This window comes from Mus musculus, chromosome 3 (genome assembly GCF_000001635.26).
Source record: "Mus musculus strain C57BL/6J chromosome 3, GRCm38.p6 C57BL/6J".
NCBI classification, from domain to species: domain Eukaryota; kingdom Metazoa; phylum Chordata; class Mammalia; order Rodentia; family Muridae; genus Mus; species Mus musculus.
The window spans coordinates 130,615,732-130,638,343 of NC_000069.6; the positions used below are offsets into that span (position 1 = coordinate 130,615,732).

General features: G+C 42.1%; 1 protein-coding gene and 1 long non-coding RNA gene across 3 annotated transcripts; one reads left to right on the forward strand and one right to left on the reverse strand.

Annotated features, from left to right (window-relative positions):
• The first annotated feature begins 1,716 nt into the window (after nucleotides 1-1,716).
• On the forward strand, nucleotides 1,717-20,019 carry Etnppl (ethanolamine phosphate phospholyase). 2 transcript variants are annotated; one of them, NM_001163587.1, is made up of 14 exons: nucleotides 1,717-1,743; nucleotides 1,909-2,017; nucleotides 4,579-4,697; nucleotides 4,902-5,061; nucleotides 6,570-6,644; nucleotides 9,737-9,827; nucleotides 10,707-10,823; nucleotides 13,013-13,095; nucleotides 13,624-13,849; nucleotides 14,777-14,931; nucleotides 15,598-15,687; nucleotides 15,989-16,119; nucleotides 17,677-17,744; nucleotides 18,818-20,019. In NM_001163587.1, exons 2-14 carry the CDS (start codon nucleotides 1,962-1,964, stop codon nucleotides 18,944-18,946), a joined length of 1,500 nt encoding a protein of 499 aa, NP_001157059.1. In that variant the 5' UTR covers nucleotides 1,717-1,743; nucleotides 1,909-1,961; the 3' UTR covers nucleotides 18,947-20,019. The 2 variants fall into 2 exon arrangements, with proteins under 2 accessions (NP_001157059.1, NP_082183.2); NM_027907.3 differs by lacking the exon at nucleotides 1,717-1,743 and having other exon boundaries at nucleotides 1,844-2,017.
• Gm36322 lies at nucleotides 16,278-17,600 on the reverse strand. The gene is made up of 2 exons (XR_376070.4): nucleotides 16,708-17,600; nucleotides 16,278-16,578 (listed from the first exon to the last, which is right to left on the reverse strand). It is a non-coding gene; the product is annotated as a predicted gene, 36322 (long non-coding RNA).
• Nucleotides 20,020-22,612: the final 2,593 nt, after the last annotated feature.

The window sequence follows — 22,612 nt, forward strand, 5'->3', positions numbered from 1 at the left end:
GAATTTAAATGTGAAGTGTACGCTGGCAGCAAACCTCAGCTCAGACTGACCACATAGCGATCCATAACCACTGGTGACTCATACCAGTCCCCTGCCTAGAGCAGGGCCAGAACCCGTGAATTCCCGGGAGGGAGATTGCCTCTGGGGATAGGGGACCTGCTGGGAGTCATGACGCATGAGAGGGTGGGGCTAGTCCATCTGGTTCACTGTCTTATCTCCAGGACATCATTCCTAGTAGAGGGTGAGCACCTGCTACACAGTGGATGAGCCGATAAATGCCTGGTAAAGGGAGAGGTTCTAAAGCAATGGTTTGGGGGTCAAAATAAGCCTGGGGGGAGGTGAATCAGAGCTTTCACCATGAGCCAGCTAAGACCCAGGTGTCTAGGAAACATCTAAACGAAGACGTCAAGAAAGTGGATGAGCCTGGGACTGAGAGGAAAGGTTGGAAGGGCAGGCAGGGAGATGTGAACTTGGTGCATTGCTGACACTAAAACCCAAGAGAATCGTTGGATCTCTGAGAAAGAATGCAGAGTAACTGAAAAGGAAGGAGTTTGGGACTCTCCTTCCCAGGCACCTAGTTATGACTTCATTTAAGATATTTTTGCATTTCTTTAAAGCCCAGAGAGATGTTTTTAATACCAAGAAATATGATCTCTAAGTAGGAAGAAGCCCAGCTTAGGGATGAACTGGACCTAGAACCCAAAGCTCCCGGCGATTATGTAAAGAACATGCTGTAAGGTGTGGAGACTATCAAGGAACATGGAAAGAGTGCCACCATTCGTGATTTCTCCCAGCCTGAGGGGAGTCAGGCTATGCCCACAGTTGGCAACATAGTTCAGAACGAGGCCAGATTCCAGGAGGGGTTTCATCCAACACTCCGGTGTTCTTTGCCCGTCCTTTGTGACGTAGGACATCATTTCATTTTTTCCACATAGCTTAGAAAATGAAAAGTCCTAGAAGCACCTTAACATAAATTAATATTTTTATCCAAATATGTATTAAGTGGATCGATACAAACAAACCAGGCTTTCTCTGCTGACCTCCCAAAACACAGATTGAACTGAAAGCATAGACTCTGGCTAAGTGGCTGTGTGACCTTGATGAAGCCGGTTCTTTCCCTAACGCCTCTCAGTTCTTATAACTCAGTAGTTATCATTAAATAACGTTGAAGCCATCTCTGTATTTAACTTCAAATTCTAAGAGAAAGCCATCCTACAGTAGGTTTAAACACGTGCACACCACACACACACATACACACATGCACACACACACACACACACACACACACACACACACACACTCAGAGTTCAATGTTTGCTACTGGAAGTTAGGGACTGTGGGATATGTAATAGCCTGGCTTCCTCCTTTCTCAGCTTGCTTTAGAGATTAGAGGTGTCTACCTGGGACTATTAAATGTTTGGAATACCGAATCTACCACTCCCCATCTGAGACACAGGTTGAATCCCAATCCTGTGACATGGGAGGATGTGGCTTTTTGCTTGTGTGCAATGCAGTAAATGGCAGGTTTGATTTACAAGACGTTACAGAAATGCAGCAAAAAGAAAGGAGAAAGTGGGAAGGAAGGAATTTATGGGGAGGAGGAAGCAAGGCAGAACCAAGACAGAGTTAAGAAATCAAAAGGTGAGTTAAATGCAATTACAAGATGGGGAGGGGCAGGGGACATCTGCAGAAGGGACAGGAGCCAGTCAGACTGGGGGCGGAGGTGGCCTGGCTGCTGACTTGGTAAGCAGGCACCAGGTGGAGGAGGGGAGCAGGAGGGAGGGACTTGGCAAAGGGCAAGGGCAGGCAACACTTAAAAGGGGAATGACCCTAGGTGGTTAATGCCACTAGTGACCTCCGATACCCAGGGCAGGAGGCACAGGAGGGGAGAAAAAAAATCCTTTGCAGCGTCCCAGGTTACAGAGGGAGGAACATTCATTGACTTGAAGGGTGCAGCGGTCATGTGCGAGCTCTATAGCAAGCAGGACACCCTGGCGCTGAGGGAGAGGCACATCGGGTAAGTGCAAACTGCTGGCAGAAAGGGGCGGTGGGAGAGATGGAGTAGCCACACCCACACCCACCGGGCTGGAAGCAGCTGCCTATAGGGACCTATGAGCTCTCCCTCCGAAACAGAGCAGCATGTGGTTGGAGGAGATGGCTCTCAGAGTCCTATAAGAGGGTATCCAGCCAAGGGAAATGAGCACCGGGAGCAAGATGGGGAGCTTTCCCCCACGCCCATCAACTCTACAGCGGAACTCAGACATCATGTGATTGATGCCTCCCCAAAGAAACTCATTCTGACAACTTTTGTTTAAAGTTGTTAAAGTGAACTTTTTCCCCCGGGCAAAAGTGAGGCTGCAGAGGGTTTCAACAGCTAATGGAAAAACTTAAATCACATATATATATATATATATATATATTTTTTTTTTTTTTTTAAAGGGGGGAGCACTTTACAGCTTCCTGGTCTCCCAAGCTGTGTCCTCATGATGACTTAGTTCTCCTGGCTTTTGTTTCATCTGTGTCTATGCATTCTTAGTATAACAGTGTGTATAAAAGACTGGCCTGAACTCTGCTTCTAGTAAGGTATCTTGTTACCTATGTCACGCCTGCCAAATCATATTAACAACATCCTAGGAGCAAATGAGTTAATATTTTGTGCCTGGGTTGTTTTTTTTTTTTTAAGACAAAACAAACATCGTACGAAAGATGACTGTGCCCTAATCCTGTAGGAACAGCTGTCTACAGTGTGTGTATATACCTGCTGCTGCTAAGGAATGTACTGACCAAGGTCCACAGAGTGGCTCTGCCTGCTGTAGCAAAAGGACATACAGACCAAGGCATAAGGGGAAGAAGCAGTGTATTCTGGGAGAAAGGCTGGTCAGGTACCCCACTTCCACCAGGAAGGCTCTAGGATGTTGAGAGGACCAACACCTCTCTCACAATAACCCAAATTCCTCCTTCATTCACTGATTGCAGCCTTTTCTAACTAGATTCCTTCAGAAACATAATTTCTGAGAGAAAATGGCAAAGTTTGTGGAAGGAAATGTAGTATGGAGTGTGGGGCAGGGTAAGCTAGAATTTTACAGAAAGTCTGATGGCCACAGTATGCCTAAAGGGCAAGGAGAGCTCTGTAGTCTGTCAGTCAGACTCTGAGCTTTCTGTGTGGCTCCTAACTTATAGCTAACTACAAACTAACAGTTGAGGTTCAGCCAACAAGATGGTCTCATATATATTCTTTTTTTAATGTTAGTTGATGCTCTAAAAACTATATAAGCTAGGAAATGGGGTATAGCTCTCTGGCAGACTGCTTGTCTAACAAGTCATGGGATTCAATCCTCAATTCTACACATAAAACTACATCAACCTATACCACAGCCCTGTGCCACTTTAAAATTTGAGGTTACCCACTACTCCCAATAATCAAAACATTTTCTAAACAGTAAACACCTTAATCACTAGATATTACAAAATCTCCACAAACCCTATAGATCATTGGCTCTCAATTTCCTCAGGCCAAACCTTTTAATATAGTTCTTTATGTTGTGGTGATCCCCAGGCATAAAATTATTTTACAGCTACTTCATAATTGTAATTTTGTTGTCATGAATTTTGATGTAAATATCTGATATGCAACCTCTGTGAAAGGTGACACCCAAAGGGGTCCTGACCCACAGGTCACCGCTCTTGAATGTATACAGAATTCTTTAGTAGGCAAACACACCAAAATAAAAAATATAGCCACGCAGTGGTGGTATATGCCTTTAATCTTTTAATCCCAGTACTTGAGGCAGAGGCAGGCGGATCTCTGTAAGTTCAAAGCCAGCGTGGTCCACAGAGCGAATTCCAGGACAGTCAGAGCTACACAGAAAGCCAGTCTTGAAAAAAACACAAAAAGCCAAATAAACAAAAGTTCATATAGTTTTAGTTTTAGGTCTTCAAAGCTTGTTGAGTCAAGATTAGAAACCTCAGTAATATTTGTGTGTTGCTAATTTTTATGCTGTATATGTTCACAGAAATAACAGGAACTTATTTTGCTCACAGTAGCATTCCAGAACAAATTAATTTAAATATTTAAGATGGGAAACCATATAATTGATACAGGACAAGAGATATTCAAAATACATGAAAATCCCCTTTGGAATACTTTAAGTTATTTATAGTTATCTATTAATTTTCTTATCAAGTAATTTGAAAAGAGAGAGAGAAGGGGGAAATGGTTATAGGTATTACATGAGAAAATATTTATTAAGCTATATAGCAGCTGCTGACATAACAGAATGCCTATGTGGGGGTGTTCATTTTTATTCCAGTAGAATAAAATTTCCCAAAGGAAAAGTGAGTTTTAAGTAAGCAGATTCATGAGACACTGACGTAGACATGTGACCAATGACATCCACAGTGGATTAGGATGAAAGATTCCAAGCTAATATAAAATGAAAAAATAATGTAGTCACATGGCCCATGTTTTCCCTTTTCCTTATGTAACCGTAATTTTCCACAGACAGTTGACCTCCACTGAGAAGGAAAAATACTGAGTTGTCTGACCAAACTAAAAGGGTTTCCTTTGCCTATTTCTAGGCCCTCGTGCAAAATTTTCTTTGCCGCGGATCCCATCAAAATAATGCGAGCCCAGGGGCAGTACATGTTTGATGAGAAAGGCGAACGGTACTTAGACTGCATCAACAACGTGGCGCATGGTAAGCATCGAGGAAATTACCGCGGAGCCCGGCTCACCTCGGAAATTTCATGACGAATGTCCCTTTCCTCTGCTGAGTTGCGCTAAAAGGGGAAAGCTTCAGTAAAACAAGGAGCAAGGAGCCCAAATTCTTTTCTTTCCCTTCAGAATTTCCCTCTCCTCCAAAGCTCTTAGAATTGTCACTTCTTTACCTCCTACATTTTAGTGGGACACTGTCACCCAGAAGTGGTCAAAGCTGCCGCGAAACAGATGGAATTACTAAATACAAATTCTCGCTTCCTCCACGACAACATCATTGAGTTTGCCAAGCGCCTTACTGCCACCCTGCCTCAGGAGCTCTCCGTTTGCTACTTCACAAACTCCGGGTATGTGTCTGGTTTCTTGCATCCCTGCGGCCCCCTTCTCATCGGTGCACCTTTTCCATTTGATGAACCAAGAAAGACGTAAGGAGATTCTTGCCACTCACTGAGTGACCCTCATTAGGAGTGGACCTTTCTGAATCTTTTACTTTATTTCATGACTCTGAGCCTAATGGGATCCAGTGACGTCATCTTGTCACACAGTAAAATGGGTAATGAAAGCAGGCAGCCCACATAGTCATTAAATGCAGATTTCAGCAAATAAGTGACCCTACAAAAGAAGCTGTAATTTCGTAAGCTTTTTTTTTTCTCACTGACTTGCTTTCCTACAAAAACTGAGCATATTTTACCAGTGCAAACACAAGAAAATCCAAGCGAAGATACATTCCAACTTTTAAGTTCTGTAAGCACAAATGGTAATGTATCCATTCTGTGGGCAACGATAGAGATATCAAAAGGTGTGATTTGCAAATGCAAGCCCAGGAAGGTGTGAAGCTGAAAGTGTATGTTTGGGGGACGCTGTATGCAGCTTTGCTATTTTTAAAGTGATACAGCGTTTGGGATTTGATATTTAGAAAGCTATAATGTCTGATTGTTAGGATTTTCTGTGACTCTCTTTTCCAAAGGGTATTTTTTAGGGAGAGCATCATTGATTGCTTTGTTTTGTAATGAACTGGGGAGGCATTTGAGGGACCCCTGCTTGGTTACAAATCATTCTCACCTTTTAGAAATGAAATATAATATCTAGCTATCATTTCTAGAGAATTCTAGACTACCAAAGAGAGATGAATTCCAAACATCACTGTCCTTAGAGAATGTATGTGATGCTGCATACCCACTGCAAAAAAAAAAAAAAGTATCAAAGTCATTACAGGTGTCTTGTCTAAATCCTGACTCTTCCTCCATTGATGAGAAATCTCATTCTGGTTATTTGACCTCTCTGAGGCTGTTGCCCCACCCATAGGAAAGGAGATGGCAACATTCGCCTTGCAACATCATCGTGAGAATAAATAGAAGCAAACACACTGCCACAAGCATCCTCTGAATGACTGTTTCCTTTCTCCACTTAAGGAGAGTTTATTTAGACTCTGAACTAGGCAGAAAAACAGATGATCTTAATCTTACAGATAAGGAAACCAACCAAGCACTGAGCCAATGCACCTTGGTTGGACATCCAGGCTCAAGGGTGCTCCATCCCTCCAGAGACAGGGCTTATGGTGGGATTCTTAGTGTACTTAAAGCTAGTCATCCCTGATGCGACTGGGCTGGGTGAACTGGGGAGCATAGCTGCCATTCTTTAGGTTTCTGTTATGTGTCTTATTCCTTAATGGCTGTTACATATGTGTTACCAAGTTACAGGGAGAACTTCAGTGGGGCAGGATGGAGAGAGAAAGCAGCCTCCATTCCACATTATACATTCCTGAATAAATGCCAGTTTCCGATTTCTGTAACTCACACTGGGCCATTTTTAAAAGAGGCGGTCACTTTGTCCCTTCTCTGTGTTACCTCAATAGATCCGAAGCCAATGACTTAGCCTTACGTCTGGCACGGCAGTTCCGAGGCCACCAGGATGTGATCACCCTTGACCAGTAAGTCCTGGACAACAGGCTTCTAAAGAAGCAGCCCCCTTCAGAGCCAGAAGTGTACCAATCTGTACCAAACTCATCTCTACTAAGACCACAGGCACTTATGGAGGAGGGTGTTTCAAAATCACTCAAGAAGGTGCTGTGTAGAGCTTGAGTGCACTCTTTCTAGGCTAATTCACTCTCTCTAATCACTTTCCTGGGTGTCTTAATGACTGCAGCCTTGTAGGCTTGATGGGAATCTGGGTTGACATTTTACTTAGTAATTAACTACATATTGCAGCTAATGCTACCTCTACATAACTCAAGTGTTTCCAAACTAAAAACATAATTAATTTCTTTAAAATCCAAACATTCGCTTCACTATCATGATTATCTACTGTACTTGGTATTAAACACAGCCGTTTATAGCAAATTTAAAACTTTAGTTCTTTTTCATTTGATCACAACTACCAATGGTCATGTTAACTCTTAGCTCCCAAACATGATTGTTGATTTTAAACGAGAAACTTGGCATTCGTATTTACTAATGCTTTTAAAATTATCTCATCTACTCCCTCACCCCCTTAACCCACAGAGTGAAATTAAATATGTGACCTTATTTTGTGCCCTCCTGTAGACTTTCTTCAATGTGATGATTCATTTTCTATTGCTGCTTCATTTATTACTATAAGCTTATGGATTCAAATCAATACAAAACTATTGCCATAGATGTCATCAGAAAGCTAAAATAACTCACTGAGCTAAAATCAGGGCTATCTGTGGGGAAGTCTTGGCCCTTCCAGGTTATATGTCTGTATCTCATGGCCTACAGCACCAGGTTTTCTCTTCAAAGTCAGCCATCGCCTTACTAAGCCTTTGCTTCTCTCCTCATGCCGCCATCTTTGATTATCACACTCCTGCCTCCTGTTTCACTTATAAGACATTTCTGACTATATTGAATTCACCCATATAATCCACAATAACCCCCTTATTGAATGGTCCTTAATTTACTCTACCTGAAAATCATCTCTGCTATGAAACATATTCTTGGGTCCTGAATATTAGGAGATAAACATACTTGGGGTGGGGTATTTCTTTTTTTAAATTCTCATTCTCTACCACTATGGACAGCTATCATAATGTGTTTACTATATATTTTTATGGACCTATGGTCAATTTAATAATATATTTAATGTACCGACTCCATGCTATTTGAATGTTTTCTTTGTATGTATTCATTGTATATGATAATTGATTTTATTATGACATTTTTATACATGTTCATGGTTTCTGATCATACTTACCACTGCTCTGCTCTCCCTCCTACTTCTGCGAATCCCTTTCTTCCTCCCAACTGTGTTGACTTTCACATCATCTTACTTTTTATATCACAGAAAATGTGCATTATTCTATGTGCATCTGCTTTACCAAAGTTACTACAGATCTCTTTGTTTTCATACTTCATCCCACGTAGAATTCTTGACATTTGTTCCATTACTCTAACTCAGAAACATAATGTGAGCCATATATGAGATTTAAATGTTCTAGTACTTTGGGGTAGCCTGTGAACATGTTGTCATTTCAATATTTAGTCAACATGAGGTATGTTGACATATCTTACGTTCCTTTTTTACTCACTGAGTATCAGAAGTCCAGGTTCTGCTTGGACATTGTCAGGGTAGACTAAAGATGCTCAAGTGCCTGTAGCTCTGAGTGGGAAATTGCTGCCATATTGGATTACAGTATTGTTCTCACTGTATAGCATCCTTCCCCCCAGAGATGGGCACTGACTGCATCACTCCCTGCACAAGCAGAGATCCTGCTACATGGTCTTCCACAGGACATCCTGAGAATGCCTCGGGGATAAAATTCAGAAACAAGATGGCTGGGCAGCAAGTGCTGCTAATTTGACTGAAATTTGCCATATTTGTCTCCAGTGTGATTGCAACACCAGACACGCATAGGAAAGACCCTCTCCCCAGCCTAACCAACCTCAGTACTAACCAGCCTCAGTACTAACCAGCCTCAGTACTAACCAGTCTCAGTACTAACCAGCTTTCTGCTTTTTTTTCTAACTGCTGTTACTCTATTGGCTATAACACATCTTGATTTGCATTGTTTAATTGGCAACGTTGATTTGAGAATCTTCTCACATAAGTTTTATGCTTTAATCATCTTTTCGTCTTCTTTATCACTTTTTCAGTTAGGAGTCTCATCCTTCTGTTGCTGGTTTGTGGTTTCCTATACAATCTAGGCCAGAGCCTGTCTATTTGGAGTCACCTGTGGATGGGCCTCTTAGAGTTTTCTCTCCACATCTGCTGATTACACTTCTGGGCAAGAAACAGAAAGAGGAATAGCTTCACCATTTGTGTGTTGAGTGAGAAAGAAGAGTTTTGTTGCTATTCGGTCATCTCTGTCCGAGTTCTTCTTCTGTAATCCCTCAGTATTTGCCTAGCATCTCCAACGGAGCATCCTTTAGATAGCCCTCCAAGCAGAAACCCAAGTCTGTAAAATTGTGTTCAGGCTTACTAACCAGGCATGGTGGCACATGCCTGTGGTCCCGGCTGAGGCCCAGAAGAATCACTTGAGGCCAGGAGTTTAAGGCCGGACAGAACTGTCTGTGAGGCCTATTTTTAAAAATTTAGGCTGGTAAGATGACTCAGCAGGTATTTGCGTACCAAGCCTGACTGCCTGAGTCTAATCCCCTGGAATCAATCAATCAATCAATGTAAAAAATATTTGAAAATATAGAAAACTCAACTCACAAGACTGCATGAAGATATAAAAATGTCCACCTTTAGAGAATCTCATTACCAATTCAAAGAAATATAATTCAAAGAACTAATGTTTGTTTTTCCAACTATAATAAAAGCAACTGCCTATGAGGAGATATACCAGACCCTCCAAGTACTTCCTTACATTTATAAGGGACAATAGGAAGATCAAATACCATTGCTGCCATGAAAACAGACTAGACCTAGTTTTGCAGGTAAACATGGCGCTGGTAGTGAACTCTCCCCAGATGAGTGACACTGAGCGGCAGGAAACACTGGTTTCACATACTACAAAAACACCTTTCCTGGGACTCTTGGTGTGACTTCTCTTTTTCATTTCAGTGCTTACCACGGCCACCTGTCGTCATTAATTGAGATCAGTCCTTATAAGTTTCAGAAGGGCAAAGATGTCAAGAGGGAAACTGTACATGTGGTAAATATCTCTGAGTCCTATGATCAGAATACCGGGGCTAGAAGAGCATCTACTGCCATTCGGCCCAACCTTCCAAGCCGAGTGGAACCATGGGAAAGAAACTAAGATTGAGAGCGGTGTGTGATGTGCTGAACCCAGGGGCCACAGACTGACTGCGGGTGGCTCAGAGTGAGGAGCTCGGTAGGAGAGTCCAGTGGTAGACCTGGTAGATCAGATTTGTAAAAGCTGTTGTCAACTCTTGTGTCCACTCATCTCCAGTCACTCTCCCAATCACTGGTACGAGGCCAACACTCAGAGCTAAATGAGCTTCTCTGGCTGCTCTTAAAGACAATTTACAGGACGCATAGTTGCGGCAGTAATGAGAATTGTGAAAAAGGAATGTTGCATCCAACAGAGGCGCCAGCCAGGTTGTCAAAACAGTGAAGTTCACTTCGTATAACTGTGCTAACTGAGGGTCAGTAAGAACCTGCACTGCCTTACTGCGAGACCTTATGCACTAAGAGCCTTGAGTTTCCTAAGTGATCGTGGTCTCGGATGTAATCAACAGTGCGAGTTTGTTTTACATAGTCATCAGTTCAGTGTCCACTTTGTGCCATTTTTGTATATAATGTAATTGCGCTCGACAATCTGAATTTGCTTCCTGTGTGAATACAGATAAAGCTCTGACTTAGAGGGGCTGGCATGTCTAAGCTCCAGCTCACAATCCAGAGGTCAGTTCTTCACAGCACTCTGAAATGTGCAGAAAGATAAAGGCACTGGGGGTGTTTGGGTCAACAGGACCGCCCTCCAACATGCGCTGGTAGGGAAATAGATGGTCCCTCGGTCTTTAAGTTTGGTCAAGGCGCAAATATGGAGAAAGTGTATTATCTGACGTTTTAGGCACCAGCTCCAGACACTTACAGAGGGAAATACAGAGAGGACCACGAAGACCCATCCACTGCATATGCCGACGAGGTGAAGAAGATCATTGAAGAGGCTCACAGCAGCGGAAGGAAGGTTGGCATTATGGGAAACACTTTTCAAGTCTTTTATGGAAATAGTTACAACAGTTGGAACTCTCTACGGAGAAGAAAAGGGATGAAATCGAAAATGCCTTTGTTCTTTGCTGATTCCATTCTCCCTTGGTTTTTGTTTCAAAAGTACTTTGTCATAGCAATTTTTTTATTTATCATAGAAATATAATTACTACACATCCCCAGTGCTGACGGCCTAGTGCTGATCTCTCGGGTACTATAGAGGGTCTGGTCTGGAGGACCTTCCAACTTTGAGGCTCATGGGGGAAGCAGGACCAGTCTAAGCTTTCAGACCCTCAGGGGATCTTGGTGCTGCCAGGAGCTAGTGGACCTCCAAGAGCCACAGGGCTGAGACTTGGCTTCTCACTAAGCCAGGGTAGAAGCACAGGCTTTCTACCTGGGCCTGGGCTTCCAGGACAACACCAGAGTAATTGAGAACAGGAAAGGGGTTAATGTTTTCAGTCTTCACCCTGCTGTCCTCAGATGCATGCTCATCCCACACCCATCATGGGGTAACTTAGGTGCAGATTAAATGCAACTTGACAACACATGGCCTTTAAATTGGCTTGTGGCACAGACATGACAATACGAATACTTCATTAAACAAAAACAATTTGCCTTTTTCCAGTGAATTGCAATATTTTTATCATCATGACAGAAGAGCCATTCTTCTTTCTGGAGTGTCTCCCATCCACAGCCCTGCTTCCACTCCCAACCCTACTACTCCTGCTTTGCTTCCATGCCCTCTGTAATACCCCTGTGCAGATGAACCTAAAGCTCTACCTACTCAAAGAGCTTTGGAGCTTTGGATAGTAAATAACGCTTTTAGAAAATATGTTTAACATAACAGGATTATATGGACTCTGCCATTAACAGAGAGTCCACATGATTTTTTTTAAAGAAATTAAAATTTGGGGGGGGGTCGATGCAATCATGTTACCAATGCTGAAAGCTATGAAGAAGTAAACACAGGTCATGTGCTTCTAAATGTCAGCTGTGCTTACAAAGTCATTGAAGGTTAAAACAGAAGTCTCTGGGGTCCAGCAGCCCCATTTTATAGCTAAGACACTAAATAACTATGAGGTGAACAACTTCACTCAGGTTAATGCTGCTCGTATGGAGTCTGGACGCAGGCTTGCGTCTCTAGATCTCTTTCTCCCTTTCTCGAGCTTTCGCTTCTTCCTTCACTGACTGCCATTTTGAGCCTCTCCTCCCATAGCATCTGACAGGCTTCCCCTATCCTTGCTGTTGAGAAGCCTAGATTTTGAGGGAGGGAAGCTTAGTGTAATCTCAGACCTAGAAGTATAGCAATGCAGCCCCTCACGTGTAGCCACCTACTCCCTTGGTACTGACTCTAGCCTCAAGCAATCCAATTTTACTAACCTAGATCAGTTTCCAAAAGTTCATATCACAGACATCCATATATCACTTTTACTCGACACAACCTGACAAAAATATTGCCCTTCAATTATGAAGTCCACCTCTCATGACCTCCATTTCCTTTGGTGGCTTTACTTGAGTCCTAGGACATCATTTAGATACCCATCTCTTCTGGTACAGATAGCTTTTGTTTATAATTAACAGCCGATTTAGCACTTACCATGGGTGTGTTTCTAGCCATTTCAAACCTACTCTAAGGGATGGAAAGATGGCTCAGCAGTCAAGAACACTGCTCTTGCAGAGGACAAGAGTTTGGTTCCCAGCATCAATGGCAGGTGGCTCACAACCACTTATAACTCCAGCTCCAGGGGATTCATGCCTTCTGACCTCCTTGTACACCAGCACACGTGCATACAAATGTACAGAGGTAGAGGTGCACACTCATAAAATTAAAAATAAAGATTTTTAAAATCTTCTTTAAAATAACACGCTCTTGAGGCTGGAGAGATGGCTTAGCTGTTAAGAGTACAGATTCTTTCAGGGTTTGGTTCCCAGCACCTACATGGCAGCTAAGAACTATATGCAAGTCCAGTTGCAAAGGATCTAGTGCCCTCTTCTGGCCTCTCTGAGTACTGCATATCTTGGTGCACAGACATATGTGCAGACAAAACGCCCATACATATTAAATAAAAATAAACCTTTAAAATAGAAACCTGCTGCATAGGAAGTTCTTCTCTTTTCGGAGGGGAGCCTATCGTGTATAGATTTTTGACCCCATCTTTTCTTGTATAGATTGCTGCCTTTATTGCTGAATCCATGCAGAGTTGTGGTGGACAAATTATTCCTCCAGCAGGCTACTTCCAGAAAGTGGCTGAGTATGTACTTGACTTGGGCATCCTTGGTCAAGCTGAGGGCACTACAACAATTCTATAAGGTCCATACTGCCAGATTAGCTGGTAAAAATCTGCTCCTGACTACATGCTACTTCGGGACTCTAGGATGTCCCCTGGTCTTTCCAGAGATACAAAACATACAGAGTTTAACATAGTCCAACCTCTAGAAGTATACTCTAGCTCCTGCCAAGCATCCTGTCTCATTGGCTCATCCCTTCACCTTGCCAATGAGTAAACCTGTGAAGATCAATTAACCTTGGTAAGATCCACTTGCCCAGCTCTCTTCCCAAGTGAAATGTTGCAATACAATGTACTCTAAGCAGCATATGGGGTAGATCTCATCTAGAAACCATGTGACTACCCTGTAACATCTCTACAAGGTAGTCCTAGAAAATTTTTAACACAGACGATACTTCAGGTTAACATTTTTCTGACTTAAATAGTCTTTTTGGGGTAGTTCTGGGGACACTTAGTGGTCTGAGGGCATCAACATATATCGTTACTTTTCAGACACATTCACAAAGCAGGAGGTGTGTTCATTGCTGACGAAGTTCAAGTAGGCTTTGGCAGAGTTGGGAGGTACTTCTGGAGCTTCCAGATGTATGGTGAAGACTTCGTTCCAGACATCGTCACCATGGGGAAACCTATGGGCAACGGTCACCCGATATCCTGTGTGGTGACAACCAAAGAAATTGCAGAAGCCTTCAGCAGCTCGGGCATGGAATATTTCAATACGGTAAATTTTGGTTCACAGACTTAATTCTAAAGGGGAAAATAATGCATGTTCTTAGACTTTTTCAAACATTGGGAAAGTGTTAGCAGCAAACCACTCTAATATTCTTGTCAAACTTCGATTAAACCAGACTTAATTCTCTTTGTATTTTTTCCTTCTGCTTTTCTTCTTCCCCAAACAGTCTTGTTAGGTTTTCTAATAACAGACAGTCACTCTGCTAAACTTCAGTGGTTATTTCATTAACAGACAATGCGATCTTATTTGTTTTGAATCATATTGAAATTCCCCAAACAATTTTAAAGCATTTAGAGGATTTGGTATGGTACTATGAATGTTAGTCAACTCACAGAACAGATACTAAATGTTTCCCTTTGTGAAGCTTCATTTCTTTGGCTTTACTCCCCAATGGAATGAGCGTTGGGCTTAGAAGTGTGCACAGCGGCAGCGCTGTTACAGACCAGAGCAAAAGCCAAATCTCAGAAGGGCTGGCTTTTCTCGGAGAAACGATTGCTTAGCTGTTTTCAGTCAACTCTGTAAGGACAGAGAACACTAATTTCCCTTACTGAACCACACTTCCGAATCTTTAATTTACAATATAATACTTTGTTACTGTTTGGATGAATCAATAAGTTTCTTATAATCCCTCATACTAGTTACACATCCTGGAGAATATGACCAGGAGTGAATTTTCACTCAATGCCAATAAATAAAATCATCTGTCTTCTAAGTCTAAAAGATTTCTATTACAAAAAAAAAGTTCAGTTAAAATTGTATTTTTACATGGACGTTAACCATGTGTATACCTTTGTGAGGACTGCTGAAGGCTTAAAGTATGTTTTTGTTTTTCAGACATACGTTGTGTGCCAAATTCCTCATGAATGAAGCAATACCACTGATTCTGTTGCTGTTTTCCCCTCTCTCTGTCTGCAGTATGGAGGAAATCCAGTGTCTTGTGCAGTTGGCTTGGCTGTGCTGGATGTAATTGAAAAGGAGAACCTTCAAGGGAATGCTGTCAGAGTGGGGACCTATCTCATGGAGCTGCTGAGTGAACAGAAGGCTAAGCATCCCTTGATAGGGGACATCAGGTGTGTTGACCGAGAATCATGGACTCATTTCTTTTCCCATAGCAGAATAGCTTATATTTCACCTTGCCATTTTTAACTAAAATATATAAGACACTGAGAAACAAAGAGAGCAAAGATCAGGGTTAACCCAGACTCAGGAACCACCCTGGTAACATTTGTGTTCCGTCACATTTATAGGTTTTCTTTTTCTGTAGTTAGGATGATTTGAAGTCCAAGAGATGAAGGAAGGAAGATAAGATGATTCTAAATGACCTAGGGATAACACTTGCCATCATAGCACCGGCAGGGTATCTTAACCAGCAAGTTTCGGGCCATGGAGAGAGCCTGTGTTAGCATCAGGGATGGTACCTAACTGACACCACTGAAGTTGGCCTCTGTCCACCGTGAGCACTTGCACACGTGTGCCTACGCACATATATGTTTCCTATGCACGCATACACAAACTTGTTTGAATGTACTATTATTCTCTTATATAATTAAATGGACAAAAATCCTGGATGACAAAGCTGCCTCAAAAACTAAAGGCAGCTGGCTTAGTTTCTTGAGTTAGTTAAAAATCAGTAGCGTTCTACTTAAGCAACGTCACACTCAACTTCACAGCAAATGTAGTCTGGTGACAGCGCCAGTCTCTAAGAGTATCCATGGATTCTCTTCCCTCTTCCTCAGAGGTGTCGGCCTTTTTATCGGCATCGATTTGGTGAAGGACCGTGAGAAAAGAACACCTGCGACAGCTGAAGCACAGCACATCATCTACGAGTAAGCTCACCTCACATCCCTTCGCTGGCTTGGCCCCTTGAGCACTTGATTTTCTTCCTCTGATCTCTCTGAAAAAGGAGACTCTAAGTACCCATGGCCCTTCATCCCCCACTGCATGTGCCCATGGCCCTCCATCCCCCACCGCGTGTGCCCATGGCCCTTCATCCCCCACCGCGTGTGCCCATGGCCCTTCATCCCCCACCGCGTGCGCCCATGGCCCTCCATCCCCCACCGCGTGTGCCCATGGCCCTCCATCCCCCACCGCGTGTGCTCATGGCCTTTCATTTTCTGCACGGATTAGGATGAAAGGAAAGGGGGTACTTCTCAGTGCCGATGGCCCTCACAGGAACGTGCTGAAAATAAAACCACCCATGTGCTTCACGGAAGACGATGCAAAGTTCCTGGTGGACCACCTTGACGGCATTTTAACAGGTTGGCCCACGGTCTCTCCCCTTTCCTCCCAAGCTCCCCCAATGCACTTTTCTGGCCTTCTATTCACAAGGGACATGAAGCAAGAGAAAAAGACATAGATAACTTTCCCTTCAAACTAGACTCAGATAGCTGCAAAAATTAGCGACATGGACTCTTAGTTCGATCACAAAATTTTTTCTTTCTAGTCATACAACTTCAAATAGAAGCTTTTGGTAAATTAGCACATTGCGGTTACCGCTTGGTTGAGTGAGGGGCCGTATTTGTTGTTTATTTTGCTTTTTTGACAAGGTCTTGCTGTGTAGTCCAGGCTAGCCTTAGATTCATGGTCTTCCTGCTCCAGCCTTGTGAATGCTGAGATGAGCCCAGCTATTGTTCAGGTGATAAGGCAGAAGAATAATAGCTCCAATATCATGCACAGCAAGACTCCAACTCAAACAAAACCAAGGAGACAAAAGAAATCTGAAATATTTGTAATAGAAAAATACAGGGCACAGATGAACAACTTTCACCATCTGCTGAATCATTTCACTTTGGATTTTTTTTCCTCTTCATTTTCAAGAATGTTTCAAATATCAAAGTGGTTTTTACCTGTTTATTTTGAGGACTTTCATTTGTCATTCAGAACTCTGCCCCACAGTAGGTATCTTATCTTCTGTTCATTCAGATTATACAACTGAATTAAATTATTTTTCTGTTATAAACATAAATTACATTGGAAAGTAAATAAACACGGGAAAATGGTATTGAAATCATGCAACTATTGAAATATTGGCCCACTCTTATTACAGTTTGCTTTATTCATATTATATATGAATGTATTCAAACTCTTTGCTTGGTTCTCTTAACTACTGTTAAGACATGATGAGAAGCTGTAAGTCAACACATTATAGATCATTAATGTTTGGAAGCTTGCACATCAACCTGTTATTCTCAGTAGTGTCTCTCTTTGGACTCAGAGAACAGGCTCACACCCAAACCTGGCAAACATCTTCCCAAGCTGGTGTGCCCTGTGACCCTGCAACGCCAGGTAGAAGGACAGATTGCCATCACCCAGGCTGATCCCACTCAGACTAAACTGAATGATATCACTAACGGCCCAAAAGAACCGGACTGTGTGAACCAGGCACAGGCAAACTAGACTTGGCACCATGAGAAAAATTAACAGTGAAAAATAAAAATCAAAGTGTAAGCTGGAGCTGGAGAGATGACTCAGCAGTAAAGAGTATCAACTGCTCTTCCAAAGGACCAGGGTTCAAGTCCCAGCACCCACACAGTAGCTTACAACCATCTGTAACTCCAGGTCCAAGGGATTCACCATCACCCTCTGGCTTCCGAGGGCACATGGCATGCATATGATACACAGACATACATGTAAGCAAAGCACCCATACACATAAATAGTAATAAAATAATTTTGTAAAAATAAAAGCCAGCAATTCTAATAGTAATATTTTTTACAGATATTACATGCCTCTTCTCTAGTACTTATTAGTCCTTATATTTAGACACTGGTTTTTTATTATATTGGTCTAACTTCTCTATATCTTCTTTGATTTAGTTTTAGAAGAAGCCATGGACTCCAAGAGTGGAACTGTGTTCTCTGAGAACACAGCTTACAGAACAAAGGTAAGAGGTGGCTGCTTTGTGTTTAGGGGAATCTCAAAGCATTAAGGGTTACTTTTTGAATATACAGTGACTATTAGAACCAAAGCAGCTTGTGCTAAGGTCCAGTGATCATTGCAAGTTTGACTGTACAATTAAGTTCCCAGAGCCAATGGCATATCATTTGCAAGAAATGAAACCAAATCACCATGCTCACAGGTTTATTCTCATGTAAAAATATAAATAAAACCCAAGGACCTCTCTCTTCTGGTCTATAAACACAGCTTTCAAATATGGGGAGACACTAACAAATGGCCTGAGCTTTCCCATATTGTCTCAGAAAGCCACCCACGGTCACCTCTGGTTCCCACAATGCCCTTCACCATCTACCAGAGCCTTGGAAGCCTGGCTCTGAAACACCAGAAATCGATTCTGAAGTGAGCTGAGGTGGAAGCCACCACAGCAGCCCGTGGCCTGTGCAATCACAGACAGTGAGTGGCCTAGTTTCCAGTCTTGATGCACTTCCAGCAGAGGGCTTTTCCATTCTCTTCCTGAACTGCCTGTGGTGTGAGAAAGAGCACCCAGGCCTGGAAACAGAAAAGCAAAACCTTGAAGAGGCTTTGTTGCATAACTTGTTATTTGTTTATAGCCTCGACGGCAAGGGAACATTCAGTACATTCAGAGCCCAGAGCCTGCCTGTGCACCCAGCACAGTCAGCAAAGCCCTCTTCGTGGTTAAAAAAAATGAGGGTGTTTGAATGGGAGCAAATGATTTCTAACAAGACACCCTCTGTCTCTTCACACAATACAGAGAAGTCATAGGGACTTGTTATTATCAAAAGGGCAGGAAGAGCTTATCAAAATCTAGGTCAGAATTGCAGCTACAGAATGGCTTTGCTGACCAGGATCCTGCAAAACCAAGAGTTGGCTGCAGGGCCTCAGACCCTGATGTTGGTCGAGTCATTACACGGGTATAAAAGTTTGTCCTGGAGTCTCTGGATTGCTGTTGGCATTGCCTTTCAAAGGTCTGGTATCTAAAGAGGTTGGGTGTGTGAAGAGGTGGACTTCCATAGAAGTTTTGTGGCCCTGTCTTTGCAGATGCCTAAGGAAATACAAGTGGAATTGCCCAACCTTAGTGCCACCGAGGCCAGAGAAATCCCCAGGGGAAAGAGAAATGGTGTATGCTCAGACCAGCAAGCCCTGCTCAGCAAAAGACTCAAGACATGAGAGCTGAGTGCTAAACAGTGGATAAATATCCAGGAACACAGTGTGCAAGTGGATGCATCTCATCTCTTAGTGATCCTTTAAATTGCAATTTTCAATCTGTCTAACTTGTACATTAAAAGATAGATTAATAATATCAATGATCAAAGTGATAAACTATGTCAACATTATTGATTGAGCCTCTTGTCTGATAATTCATTGCCTGTAATTCTAAAGTTATTTATTCTACTAAAACTGAGTTTTCCTTTGCAAGACTAAGCTGGGTGCCTTGCTTCTCACATTGCCATGTTTGAAATTAGAGAAAAAGTGAAGTCTATTTCTTCACGTCAGAGAGTTAGTATACTGAAGTATTTTTAATCACAAGAAATGCTCTAAAACGGTTGATATAAAAACTTTATTTCTAGATTTTAATAAAATAAAAGACGATCTAACAAAAATGAAGACTATAAAATGTAGAGAGCTCTGTAGGTTATGGTGGTGAAATCTAAATCGTTCTGAAAGGAAATCACAGAGCTGAGAGGAAAATGGCAAAGAAGAGCGGTTGGTAAGAAACCTGGTTATTTGCCATGTTGTGGGAACTGGAAGGGAACACATACACAGAGACCCTTGCGTGAGGAAGTTCCTAGAGTGACAGAAGCAGCCAAAGCCCAGCATTCAGGGTTGGGGACTTTGATTCTGGCTACTCACAGGCTATGCCACCTTGACCAAGTTGCTCACCTATCAGGTAAAAATGGCCCCTCCTCCGAACACCTTATTTTCCCCAACTTCATTATCACCTGCATCCCACTGTCCTAAATTACCTTCGTCTGACCTGTATCTCTCTATTGCCTTCCTACTAGTTATTAAACTTGCTGGTTTGTTTTTATTCCGTAAAGAAGAGACAGCAACTTTTCTATGCCTGTTTACTGTTAACTGAGTGAGATGTCTCCTTTGGAGTATGAGCCTGTTCTTTGGATAATGGTAATTCAGGGAACTTCTTGTCTGTGGTTAACACATGTGGAAAGCCTTGGATTGTGGTCCTGAAAGTCTGTTCAAAAGACAAAAAAAATAAAAAAATAAAAACAAGGCAAACTGAACAACTATTAGGTGTCAATTCCTAATGGAACAAAGCACTGGTCCTTGTGGGGGGAAAAAGGAGCCTCTGTAGTCAGCTTTCCTCAGGTGGTTGATTGTCTCTTTAAGGCGTAGAGTCATATCAGGGGCTCAACATTGTATTCTGCTTCAATCAGCATGGGTATCAATAAGGGCACTGGGAAACTGGTCTTAACAAGGAGGAGCCCAGGCTACTAGCCCACTTCCATGTGCCTGATGCTCAATGACATCATCATCATTTCCCTGCTTGAATAGCCAGTGTTACTTCTGTAGTAGATGCTTCTAGTAGGCATTAAAGGGTGATACAAAAAAAATCATAACATGGAGCATTCATGCAATATAGCCATTTATATGCCTGTGACCCATATTTCCTTTTGTTCCAGTACTTTCATATTCCTGGACAACTAAGTAGATCATTTGCAGCTACTTACGCACTCTCATCATTTCTTCCTTGCTAGGTAGTCATCCACACACACCACTCAGGGCTCTGCCTCCAGGAAACTTTTCCATAGCCACTCACTCTTTCAAGACTCCACTGAGAATAGCTATAAAGCAGCTAGCAGGCAGTGTACGAAAATGGCAGGTCTTTGAATCATCATGGAGTTTATCCTCTATTCTCTTAGCCAAATGTGTCTTCCCAGTGCCACCAGCATACTGTTATCTCCTACGAGGGGAGCATCTCTGCTGTGTCCAGCTGTATCAGCTTAGGGTCATCAGTGCAATGGATTACCAGGATGTTCTGCAAGGTACCCAGATGGTCCAATCCAAACTTATAACAGCCTAAGTTGTAACAAAGGGCATGAAGGCTAATAAGACTTTAGATCACAACTGTAAAGAGTTCTGTGACAAGAGAGGGGAGACGGATCTGATGAAATGCTTGCCACACAACCACAAGGACCTGAGGTCAAATCCCAGGACCCTTGTTACATACATACATACATACATACATACATACATACATACAAACAAATAAACCTGGTTCCAGTGCACATTGTAATCCTTGAGATGAAGAAGTGGACCCAAAAGAAGTCCTGGGTCTCAGTGGCTAGCCAGTCTAGCTAATTGGTGAAGTCCAGGTTCAGTGAGAGACTCAGGTTGGTTCCCAGTGCCCACATAGCAGCTCACAACAATATGTACCTCCAGTTCCAGAGATCCAATTCCTTCTGGCCTCCAAGGGCACTGCATGCATGTGGAACACATGTATATATGCAAGTACATGCACATAAACACACACACACATACACACAAATCCTTTGGATTTTTAAGAGGGACATTAATCTCTGCCATCGTGCCCTAGAGTGGACACTGTCTTTCATTTTTTTCATGTAGGCCGAGTAAAGAAAAAGATGTGTGTGAAGGGAAGGCTTCAGGGACTGCAAGCTGGCCTTCTGCACCATAGAAACATGTATTCCACAAGCCAAGGAAACTGTGGCCAACACAACAACTTCCCAGGATTTAGTTCTTAAATGTCAAGTACTACATAGCCACTTGTACTTCCTCTGTAGCAATGTCTAATGTAAGAAATGTAACTGATTTCTCACTGTAGTGTGCTCTGCACGTTATCACTCTTGGAAAATGTTATATGCCCCATGATCTGTTTTGTTTTTTTAAAATACTACATGCATTTTAAAAGGATGTAAATTCTGAAATACTCTGAATGTCAACTTCTAGAGTCACGTTTGTAGTGTGGCAAGTGTGTAGTGACGATTTTGACCATGTTATTGAGAGATGTGAATAAAATTTTCCCACAATGCATGTGGGTTTTCTATTTCTTTATAATTCTATTGATATGTACTTTCCATAAATCAAAGTACATCGTGAAATGTGAACAAATGAATAATTATAAAATATTCCTGGAAAATGGTCTTTATCTTATTTGCAGCTTATATGTTTTAGAAGTTCCTCTTGTAAACTCAGAGAGCTGTGCATTTTATTCAGTCTGGAAGTCTTTGCCTTTTCATTAGAGCATTTATAGTTAATGTAACTTGGATGTGTGCTTTTAAATAGATGTTGTTGTATTAATGATAATTTTCTTCTCTTCTCCATTCTTGCTTTCTCTCAAATACATTTGAGTGGTGTTTTGTTATGTCATACGCTCACTCCAAACACACAAACTTCCAGGTTGCATGACATCTGGTCCTTTTTCGGAAGCTTCTTGGCAAACTGCAGCATCTTTTCCTTGGTCAGTACAAGGACTTCAGAACAGTTTTATTTCCTTTATCACATCACATTTAGAATACCACTGCTGTATGCATCTATATCTGATCTCTATTTTATATCATCACTGTTATATCTGCATATATTATAACTACCTTTTTTCTGCTTTCATATTATTCATTTCTTCTTTCCATCTGGAATTACTTTTATTTTATCTTGAAAAACGCCCTTTAGTATTTCTTCAGCATAGGTCCCTGACTAACCCCTTATTGGACAGATAGGGAAGCTGGAAACTATAGACATTAAAAGGATAAATGTAGCATCCCATATCCTCAGAAACAAGGAAAGGACCAGGACCTAGTGACGTAGACATCTGGCCAATGTCTTTTCTTCCATAACCTTTGAAAGTGTCAGGATAGA